Raw genomic sequence first — 12,281 nt, forward strand, 5'->3', positions numbered from 1 at the left:
ATCCTCTAACACTGATCCTTTAACACTGATCCTCTGACACTGATCCTTTAACACTGATCCTCTGACACTGATCCTCTGACACTGATCCTTTAACACTGATCCTCTAACACTAATCCTCTAACACGAATCCTCTGACACTGATCCTTTAACACTGATCCTCTGACACTGATCCTCTAACACTGATCCTTTAACACTGATCCTCTGACACTGATCCTTTAACACTGATCCTCTGACACTGATCCTCTGACACTGATCCTCTGACACGGATCCTTTGACACTGATCCTCTGACACTGATCCTTTAACACTGATCCTCTAACACTGATCCTCTAACACTGATCCTCTAACACTGATCCTTTAACACTGATCCTTTGACACTGATCCTCTGACACTGATCCTCCGACACTGATCCTCTAACACTGATCCTCTAACACTGATCCTCTAACACTGATCCTCTGACACTGATCCTCTGACACTGATCCCTTTACACTGATCCTTTAACACTGATCCTTTAACACTGATCCTCTGACACTGATCCTTTAACACTGATCCTTTAACACTGATCCTCTGACACTGATCCTCTGACACTGATCCTCTAACACTGATCCTCTGACACTGATCCTCTAACACTGATCCTTTTACACTGATCCTTTAACACTGATCCTTTAACACTGATCCTCTGACACTGATCCTTTTACACTGATCCTTTAACACTGATCCTCTAACACTGATCCTCTAACACTGATCCTTTAACACTGATCCTCTAACACTGATCCTTTAACACTGATCCTCTGACACTGATCCTCTAACACTGATCCTCTAACACTGATCCTCTAACACTGATCCTTTAACACTGATCCTTTAACACTGATCCTCTAACACTGATCCTTTAACACTGATCCTCTGACACTGATCCTCTAACACTGATCCTCTAACACGGATCCTTTGACACTGATCCTCTGACACTGATCCTCTAACACTGATCCTCTGACACTGATCCTCTAACACTGATCCTTTTACACTGATCCTTTAACACTGATCCTTTAACACTGATCCTCTGACACTGATCCTTTTACACTGATCCTTTAACACTGATCCTCTAACACTGATCCTCTAACACTGATCCTTTAACACTGATCCTCTAACACTGATCCTTTAACACTGATCCTCTGACACTGATCCTCTAACACTGATCCTCTAACACTGATCCTCTAACACTGATCCTTTAACACTGATCCTTTAACACTGATCCTCTAACACTGATCCTTTAACACTGATCCTCTGACACTGATCCTCTAACACTGATCCTCTAACACTGATCCTTTAACACTGATCCTCTGACACTGATCCTCTAACACTGATCCTCTAACACTGATCCTTTAACACTGATCCTCTGACACTGATCCTTTAACACTGATCCTTTAACACTGATCCTCTGACACTGATCCTTTAACACTGATCCTCTGACACTGATCCTTTAACACTGATCCTCTGACACTGATCCTCTAACACTGATCCTTTAACACTGATCCTCTGACACTGATCCTTTAACACTGATCCTCTGACACTGATCCTTTTACACTGATCCTTTAACACTGATCCTTTAACACTGATCCTCTGACACTGATCCTTTTACACTGATCCTTTAACACTGATCCTCTAACACTGATCCTCTAACACTGATCCTCTAACACTGATCCTTTAACACTGATCCTCTAACACTGATCCTTTAACACTGATCCTCTGACACTGATCCTCTAACACTGATCCTCTAACACTGATCCTTTAACACTGATCCTCTGACACTGATCCTTTAACACTGATCCTCTAACACTAATCCTCTAACACGAATCCTCTGACACTGATCCTCCAACACTGATCCTCTAACACTGATCCTTTAACACTGAACCTCTAACACTGATCCTTTAACACTGATCCTCCGACACTGATCCTCTAACACTGATCCTCTAACACTGATCCTCTAACACTGATCCTTTAACACTGATCCTCTGACACTGATCCTTTAACACTGATCCTCTAACACTGATCCTCTAACACTGATCCTCTGACACTGATCCTCTAACACTGATCCTCTGACACTGATCCTTTAACACTGATCCTCTGACACTGATCCTTTTACACTGATCCTTTAACACTGATCCTTTAACACTGATCCTCTGACACTGATCCTTTTACACTGATCCTTTAACACTGATCCTCTAACACTGATCCTCTAACACTGATCCTTTAACACTGATCCTCTAACACTGATCCTTTAACACTGATCCTCTGACACTGATCCTCTAACACTGATCCTCTAACACTGATCCTTTAACACTGATCCTCTGACACTGATCCTTTAACACTGATCCTCTAACACTAATCCTCTAACACGAATCCTCTGACACTGATCCTCTGACACTGATCCTCCAACACTGATCCTCTAACACTGATCCTTTAACACTGAACCTCTAACACTGATCCTTTAACACTGATCCTCCGACACTGATCCTTTGACACTGATCCTCTGACACTGATCCTCTAACACTGATCCTCTAACACTGATCCTTTAACACTGATCCTCTGACACTGATCCTTTAACACTGATCCTCTAACACTGATCCTCTAACACTTATCCTCTAACACTGATCCTCTAACACTGATCCTTTAACACTGATCCTTTAACACTGATCCTCTAACACTGATCCTTTAACACTGATCCTTTAACACTGATCCTCTAACACTGATCCTTTAACACTGATCCTCTGACACTGATCCTCTAACACTGATCCTCTAACACTGATCCTTTAACACTGATCCTCTGACACTGATCCTTTAACACTGATCCTCTGACACTGATCCTCTAACACTGATCCTTTAACACTGATCCTCTGACACTGATCCTTTAACACTGATCCTCTAACACTGATCCTCTAACACTGATCCTTTAACACTGATCCTCTAACACTGATCCTTTAACACTGATCCTCTGACACTGATCCTCTAACACTGATCCTCTAACACTGATCCTTTAACACTGATCCTCTGACACTGATCCTTTAACACTGATCCTTTAACACTGATCCTCTAACACTGATCCTTTAACACTGATCCTCTGACACTGATCCTCTGACACTGATCTTTATTGGTGGTATTTAATACGGGACCGGGGTGCCATGAAAAACTAATCAATGCTCCCCCTGCTCGTATAGCAAACTGCACAGCACTGATCAATAGATCAATAGATCACACCTAAGCCTCTTAGCAACGCTGGTTTTGCATTTTTTTGCAGCGGATCAATACACGGCACCTCAACCGCATATTGATCATGTATCTACTCCAGAATCTGTGCAGGATACTCTGTACAGGATGTTCCTGTGCAGCTGATCAACAATAAGAAGTGATTATTTTGACCGATAATGGAGTTGGAATACAAGTTGTTGTTGTGTATTTTATTCAGTTAATCACTGTAATACAATACAATATTATTATTTATAATATATAAAACAAAGACTGAAAAGGTATAGGTAGAAGCAAAAATGCTTATATATTCCTAACCTAAATTATTATAATCAAATAAATCAGATAATTAATATAAAGAAAAAGAATAAAGAAATACAAATAAATATATAAATATAGATATCATTTTTTATTTTCTTATATATATATTATTTTTCTTTAGATATATTTTCTTTACATATATATTATTTTCTTTTCATTATATATAAATATATATATATATCTTCCATGTCTATACATATGTTTCAATCACACTACCCTCAAAAATTGTTTTATATATAATCCTTTTGAAAACCAAAATTGAGTTGACCATTCTTACATCTATTTTAACGTTGTTCCATAATTGGACTCCAACAATAGAAATGCATCTTCTTTAAATCCCTTTTTTAGCCTTTTGTCCAGTAAACTTACAAACATCTCTCATATGTACACTCATGTGTTGAAAACCACCTGAGTACACAGTCTGCAGTCACTTTGCTTTAGCTCTGTACATCTGCTTTATTTTATAATAAACATGTGAGCTGTAATATTGAAGTTGCAATATTAGAGAGAGCGGTGATGGTATATCTTCATATATTATTATGAAAAACACTGAAATGATGATGTCGTGGGCCCAGGACGTCAGCCGCAGGAATAGATTTAATTTAAATGTTATTTTGGCACACACATATGGTGCGTGGTGCGATAAAAAAATTATTGCGATAACAATGACATTTGTTTTGATGCTTAAAATGATTAAGTGCACGTGTGATGGTGCGTTCATGTGCTGAGAAAGTGAGTGGGAAGAAAGTAAGTGCGTCCAAGAAGGAGAACAATAGCCTTCTTAAGACGAGGGTAAAAAAAAAAACAGGATGAGGAGGCGAAGAGGCGGAAGGTTGTGAAATGGAAACGGGCAACAAATTACTGCAGAGGCTTTTAAAAAAGACAAATGGACTCTAATGCAATTCAAAATATGTGTTTTGAATTGCATTATATTTCTACAATATATATAAAGAAAATATATATGAATAAAATTATATATATATAAAGAAAATAATGTATGAAGAAAATATATATAAAGAAAATAGTCTATATATATATAAAGAAAATAATATATATTTAAAGAAAATAAAAAATGATATATATATATTTATATATAATTTTTTATTTTCTTTATTCTTTTTCTTTATTTTATATTAATTATCTGATTTATCCAACATAAATATCTCCGTAATGCAGAATAACTCCGAGTCCATTATGTTCGGCTTGAACTCTTCTTCGTGCTTCGTCTCTGATTCGCTTCATCAACTCTGCCTCCCTGCAGGAGCCGGAGGTTGGTCTCCTCTCACCTCGGACGGGCGCCAGTGGCTGGAGGTCGACCTCGGCGAGCGCACCGAGGTCTCCGGGGTCGCGACCCAGGGCCGCTACGGCAGCTCCGATTGGCTGACGTCGTACCTGCTGATGTTCAGTGACACGGGGCACAACTGGAGGCAGTACAGGCAGGAGGACAGCATCGGGGTGAGTCCACGGGGGGGTGTGGAATACACCCCCCACGCAGGAAACCACGACGTTACACATACCCTATGCATCCGTGAGGGAGTCACGAAACACACCTATGCTTCTCTGGGGAGCAGAAATTCCGTTTAATCTCAAACTAACATAGAAGAGAGACGTGTCGATGAAGTCACTAAATGTGTGTCACACGCTCTGAACGCCTCCTGAACATGGAAGAACTTTCCCTCTCATTAAATGCATTATAACTATAACTAAGACACCAGAACAATCTTTGGTGAGCATTTTATTTTTTATTAAGTGAGCGAGTTTTCTGAAATGTTAGATGCTCAAATTCTGCAGAAGAAGTATTATAACGCTTTTTGTGTGGATATCGGATAAATCCACAGATGGACATAGACACCTGACAGTTATAGTCAAATAAACACCTCATTGTGTATTTTGGGGTCTAATATTCAATTCAATTCAATTCAGTTTATTTGTAGAGCCCATTTTCACAAATTACAAATTCCACCCAGAGTGCTTTATAATCTGTACACATAGACATCCCTGACCTTTGACCTCACATCGGATCAGGAAGAACTCCCAAACAACCCTTCAGGGGAAACAAGGTCAGAACCCTTGAGGAGAGAACAGAGGAGGATCCCTCTCCAGGATGGACAGGTGCAATAGATGTCATATGACCAGAAGGAATCATTACACACAAATTAAAACACAGGAACAACACAATGAGTATGACAGAGAGGATGAAGTGTTGGTAGTCGGCATATTCCACGATCCAGACCTCCGCGATCCATCAGGCCGATGGAGGTAGAGAGGAGGAGTGGGCGGAGTCTCAGCAGTGGGCGGAGTCTCAGCAGGGCCATGGCGTAGTTGGTAGTAGGAATATTCCACGATCCGATGGACGCTATGAGAAAGCAGAGTTAGTAATATGCAATAGAGAGATGAAAATGCATCCACAAGGAGGGAGAAATAGCCCCGACTCTTTAAAGCCGGTTCCCCCTGAAGCTCTCACCGTCCAGTGAGTCCAGTTCCAGGTGATGGATTTAGAAATGAAGCCCACTTACAGGTCGTTACAGTTCACTCCCCCCACAGTGCTGTGGACAGAGGGTTTGCTGCAGGGATCGGCCTGAGGACATAATCACAGTCATCAGGAGCCGTTTGCACTCCTCATTAATAATGGACGAGCCAATGAGAGCGCTCCGTTGCTGACGGGCGCACTACCGATGCCAAAACACTTTGAGGCGCCGCCGAGGGGCGGCGAGCGAGACGGAGCGGCGGCCGAGCGTCGCCTCGCCGCCAGATGCCGTCACGGCTCCGTTTGCAGTTAAAGCGCCGACGTGAGATAAAACCAGAGAAGAAGAAAAGAGTCGAGCTGCTTCATGGGGTTATGGGAGGACTACTTTTTTGACTGAATACATTGTGACCGGATCATTTGTTTTTCATAATTTATCCCCATAAATGTGCAAAAGCACATTTTTCATGCAACGCTAAATTATGCTACGCTAAATTATACGACGCTAAGTTATGCTACGCTAAGTTATGCTACGCTAATTTAGCCGGCTGATAGCTTCATACCTGGCGTCCAGACTGATTCAGTCCTCTCCTCTAACTCACGCCAAGAGAGCAAAGTGCGTTCCCTAAAACATCGTCACAGTTATGTAACGCACGGCCTCGTCGCCTAGCGACCGGCCGACATCCTGCGACGTCTTTTCACAACAGAAAAGTTAGCGTTAGAGTTTTTCAAAATTCAAGTCAAAGAAGTTCAGTCGTTCAGCTGCGGCGATGTGACCTGCTCTTTGGGTCGACCGCAGATCTAGTGACGCGATGTGAAACATGGATTATCGTGAGAGTGGATTATCAGAGTGGCGGTAGCACGGCGTGTGAGACGGGCGTACTGCGCCTTTAAATCCTAAAGTCGGACATGTCGGCCGGCGTCTGCAGAGCCGATTGATTTTATTGTCTTCGTCCGTTTTCAATGAGTCTTCTCGTCGTCTAAGAGGACTCACTAGTCTCACTATTACACGTTTGTGCATTGGGAAAGCGTAAATATTTTACATTATATATGTAATTTTATTATTTTAGGTTTGTTTTGTGACGTCTGCCTCCCGGGATTACTGATGAAAAATAGCCTATTGGCGAAAAACGTTGGCACATTCACAATTCCTTTTAAATTAATGTCCCCAATAAAATAAATCAAAGAGAAAAGAAAAAGAAAAGAAAAGCAGAAGAGGCTTCCCCTCCTCGTCGGCGTGGAGCTCTTCTCCGGGTGTTTGGCCTTCGCACAGAGCGTGGCGTCGGCCTCGTCTTCGCCCCGCTGTGCTTCAGTCCACAGGTTTTAGGAATGCTGAGCACTTTTATTTGTAGATGAAGCCCAAAAAATGTTAATAAAAATGAAGCCCACAGCATGGCGTCGGCACAGAGCTGCTGGAGGGGCGCTGCGCCCGCCGCGAGGACGGCCTCCGACCCCGGAGAGGAAAGGAGAGGCGAAGCTTTTCACGCTTTTAGGGCTTTTTAAAATTTAAATAAATAATTTGTGAATTAAAATAAAGGACTAGTTAGCCCCCCCCCCCACACCCCCGCGCGAGTCAAGAGCGAGATGAACATTAAGGTTCATTTTATTCCTTTGAGTAACACATACGCAACATCCAACCCCACCTGTTGTGTGAATTCACGAAATAACTATACATATATATATATATATAAATATATATATATAAATATATATACATATATATATATATATATATACGTATATGTATATACATATATAAATATATATATATTTATATATATATATATTTAACTATATATATAAATATAAATGAATAAATAAAATAAATATATCTATATAGATAAATGGATGCCTCCTAAACATTCTGTGCGAATAGACTCCCTTCCCACGAGTATAATAGAAAACACACACAGAAGTATAATCACACACACACACACACACACACACAGCAAAGTAATATGTGCTCGTGCATCCAGCAGGGAGCTTTTAGCTGTAATAAAAACTGCAGGATCAAAACTTTAAAAGATTACAACACGAGACGATTATAAGTGACTTCACAGGGATTAAAAAGCGAATTAATGTGTTTCCAAACTTTTATTCAGGCCAGTGAACCTGCAGGTCCACTTCAAGGGAGGAGTGTAATGAGGATGGATAGAGCGCGTCACACACTACATGTGGACTCCAGATGTTGTAGAAAATGTTCATCGTGGATCCAGGAGAATATGATATGAAAATAAAGTACTTTGAATGTATAAATACCAACAGTTTGTGTAGATGAGCCCGGCTCCTAATCTTCATGGATTCATTTTGATGATTTCCCGGACACTCGGTTAAATAGATGAATAAATATACTTTTCCAGTCTTTCCCCGGCAACAGCAACGCAGACAGCGTGGTCCAGCACAAGCTGCAGCAGCCGGCCGTCGCTCGCTTCCTCCGCCTCGTCCCTCTGGACCGGAACCCCAGCGGGAGGATCGGACTCCGGCTGGAGGCCTACGGGTGTCCTTACGGTGAGTCCTCCTTCCTTCTTTTATATAATGATGCACAGAGGGGGGGGGGGGGGGGGCGTCTATACCATCATTACAACTCAGACCATCATCATTTGTCTGGTATTTAGAGATTAACAATAATGTATTTACAACTGCATATTGAAATAGTGCAAAGTGCTGTAACGCCGAGGGGAGGAGCCTGAAGGGGAGAAGCCTGGGGTGAAGGAGGAACCTTGGGGGAAAGAGGAGCCTGAGGGGGAGGAGCCTGGGGTGGAGGAGGAGCCTGAGGAGGAGAAGCCTGTGGTGAAGGAGGAGCCTGAGGGGGAGGAGCCTGGGGTGGAGGAGGAGCCTGAGGAGGAGAAGCCTGTGGTGAAGGAGGAGCCTGAGGGGGAGGAGCCTGTGGTGAAGGAGGAGCCTGAGGGGGAGAAGCCTGTGGTGAAGGAGGAACCTTGGGAGAAAGAGGACCCTGAGGGGGAGGAGCCTGGGGTGGAGGAGGAGTCTGAGGGGGAGAAGTCTGTGGTGAAGGAGGAGCCTGAGGGGGAGGAGCCTGGGGTGGAGGAGGAGCCTGAGGAGGAGAAGCCTGTGGTGAAGGAGGAGCCTGAGGGGGAGGAGCCTGTGGTGAAGGAGGAGCCTGAGGGGGAGAAGCCTGTGGTGAAGGAGGAGCCTGAGGGGGAGGAGCCTGGGGTGGAGGAGGAGTCTGAGGGGGAGAAGTCTGTGGTGAAGGAGGAGCCTGAGGGGGAGGAGCCTGGGATGAAGGAGAAGCCTGAGGGGGAGAAGCCTGAGGGGGAGGAGGAGCCTGAGGGGGAGGAGGAGCCTGAGGGGGAGAAGGCTGAGGGGGAGGAGCCTGAGAGGGAGAAGCCTGTGGGGGAGGAGGCTGAGGGGGAGGAGCCTGAGAGGGAGAAGCCTGTGGTGAAGGAGAAGCCTGAGGGGGAGGAGCCTGAGGGGGAGAAGCCTGAGGGGGAGGAGCCTGAGAGGGAGAAGCCTGTGGTGAAGGAGAAGCCTGAGGGGGAGGAGCCTGAGAGGGAGAAGCCTGTGGTGAAGGAGGAGCCTGAGGGGGAGGAGCCTGAGAGGGAGAAGCCTGAGTGGGAGGAGCCTGTGGTGAAGGAGGAGCCTGAGGGGGAGGAGGAGCCTGAGGGTTGGTTTTAAAGACGTTGATTTAGTCCACGCCGTTTTTCCGAAGGCCTCACTTCACGTTTCCAGTGTTACGCAACGACCATCCTCCCCTTTGCCTTTCAGCCTCGGATGTGGTGAGTCTGGGCGGCGGCGGCCTGGTGTACAGGTTGACCCCCGGGCCGCGGGCGGCCTTCAGAGAGGTCGTCTCCATGAAGTTTAAAACCCTGAGGAATTCTGGGAGGCTGCTGCACGCGGAGGGCGCCGGAGGACTCGGCCTCAGCCTGGAGCTGGAGCGAGGGAAGCTGCTGCTGCTGGTGGTCAGACGAGGTACTGCACGCTGCTGACAGACACATGTACTACAATGGAGGACTCAAGAAGTGCATTACCCAAACTACCTTGGAGAGCTGATATCTGTATGAAAAGGTTGTGAGATAACTTTAGATTGTCTCTGTGGTCGGGCTGGGATGGACGACACGCACGCTGTCGCCCGATTGGTCTAAACCGTGGCCCCGCCCCCCGCCGCTGCATCTCCAGTTTAGTTGCGGGTGTGATGGATGGTTCCCGTCCCACCGCGGCACGTGTTGGGGCGGGACCCTGCCGGACGTGATGCATGGGTCTGTGCAGAGGGAGCTGTGTGTGTGTGTGTGTAAATGAAGTGAGACCATAGGTTGCCGTGCTGAATCATCACCATATGGCTCGCCTCTTATCAGGAGCCCCATGTGAACGCTTAAGGGCTCTCATTCGCTACATCCACTCCCCCCTTTCATCTCTCTCTCTACCTCCATCCCTCCCTTCTTTCCTTCACCTTTTCGTTCTACATTTCGCATCTACCGTTTCCTCGTCTTTCCCTCCGTCCATCCCGTTTTTTTGGGTCTCTCGTCGTCTCGGGGTTCTCTTGGACTCTAAGACTCGGCGTTGAGCCGCCTCTGGTTCCTCGTACTTGAGGGCGTGGACACGGAGACGTGTGACGCTCAGCAGCAGCCGGTGTCGTAACAACCAGGAGGTGTGAATCCCCAAAAGCACAACTCCCAGACGGACGGGAGGAGGAGATACAATTAAAAAAAAGGTTTGCTTCACTGAATCAGAAAAACAGTCAAAAAAAGGTCAAACGCAGACAGCCGGAACACACGGGGATTAGGAAATTAGACACAGTTGTCGGTGAGGGAAGAGGAGGAGAGAGGGACCGGATGAAAACAAACATGTAGTTGGATTATTATTCGGACAAATTACATTTTAGATGCAGTTGAGATCTACAACATTCATTTATTACTGTTGTTTGACTTCTCTATATATTGAATATATATATATATATTTATATATTCAATTTATATATATACACATATATATATATATATATATATGTATATATATATATATATATCCATATATATATACATATATTTATATATATACATATATTTATATATATACATATATTTATATATATATATTTATATAAATACATATATTTATAAATATACACATATATATACAATATATATATATTTAATATATATATATATATTTAATATATATTGTGTATATATATTCAACATTTATATATATATATATATGTTTGTGTCTCATACACCCCGTGATGTTTTCTGTGTTCTGGCTTCCTCTCCTCTGCTCTCGGCTGTTTTCTCGGCCCATTTCTTTTCTCCGTTGGACGCTCTTCCTCATTGTTGTCTCTCGTTTGTTTTCCTCCCTCCCGACAAAGGAAAAGTCTTTTTTTAGGTTCCACTCTGTGTGATTCAGGTCATCTCCCGCGTGCACTGACCCGGCGCTCCGTGAACACCTCCAGGTCTGAACCAGGCGAGGCTCACGAGCAACTCGGAGTAACGGGAACAGCAGCGGATACGAAACACTCAGAGAGATGAGCGTGATGGGAGGATAACTCATAGGTCTTTTTTCTTATTTTTTTGGGGTCAGGTTGAAATCCGCCTCCAAATGCACCGCACTCAGAATGTACAGAAAAATATTTGAATTAAACACAGAATGCAAATAAAAAGTCTTTTCATGGTCCTCTGAATGATGTCATATTTAGGGTGGAAAAAAACAAAGACAGGGACACCTGAGTTCTCGGTTTCGACGTGTTTGAAAAGGTGGAATAAGAGCGTGAAGTGGATGTCGTCACCTGAGTGAACACGGGTAATCAGAGACAGTCTCACGCAACACTTCTGTCAACCTTCAACTATCCCTCTCCCCAAAATATGGCTCAACAAAAAGTGGAATTTTCGTCGGGAAAACAGGAAGGAAAGCCCGCCTCTCGCTTGATCCTATTGGCTGCCTTGGGCCTCCTGCTTGATGCTATTGGCTGCCTTGGACCTCTCGCTTGATCCTATTGGCTGGCTTGGACCTCTCGCTTGATCCTATTGGCTGCCTTGGACCTCCTGCTTGATCCTATTGGCTGCCTTGGACCTCCTGCTTGATCCTATTGGCTGCCTTGGACCTCTCTCTTGATCCTATTGGCTGCCTTGGACCTCCTGCTTGATCCTATTGGCTGCCTTGGACCTCCTGCTTGATCCTATTGGCTGCCTTGGACCTCTCGCTTGATCCTATTGGCTGCCTTGGACCTCCTGCTTGATCCTATTGGCTGCCTTGGGCCTCCTGCTTGATCCTATTGGCTGCACAAAAAAAACGTTGATTCCCTTACGA

General features: G+C 44.4%; 1 protein-coding gene across 1 annotated transcript in view; it reads left to right on the plus strand.

Annotated features, from left to right (window-relative positions):
- LOC130198359 (contactin-associated protein-like 4) overlaps window positions 1-12,281 on the plus strand; it is a 74,419-nt gene that overhangs the window by 5,058 nt on the left and 57,080 nt on the right. The window contains 3 exon segments of the mRNA XM_056421512.1: window positions 4,821-5,014; window positions 8,384-8,531; window positions 9,747-9,976. Of these exon segments, the coding sequence (XP_056277487.1) occupies window positions 4,821-5,014; window positions 8,384-8,531; window positions 9,747-9,976 (572 nt within the window).

This window comes from Pseudoliparis swirei, chromosome 8, assembly GCF_029220125.1.
Source record: "Pseudoliparis swirei isolate HS2019 ecotype Mariana Trench chromosome 8, NWPU_hadal_v1, whole genome shotgun sequence".
NCBI classification, from domain to species: domain Eukaryota; kingdom Metazoa; phylum Chordata; class Actinopteri; order Perciformes; family Liparidae; genus Pseudoliparis; species Pseudoliparis swirei.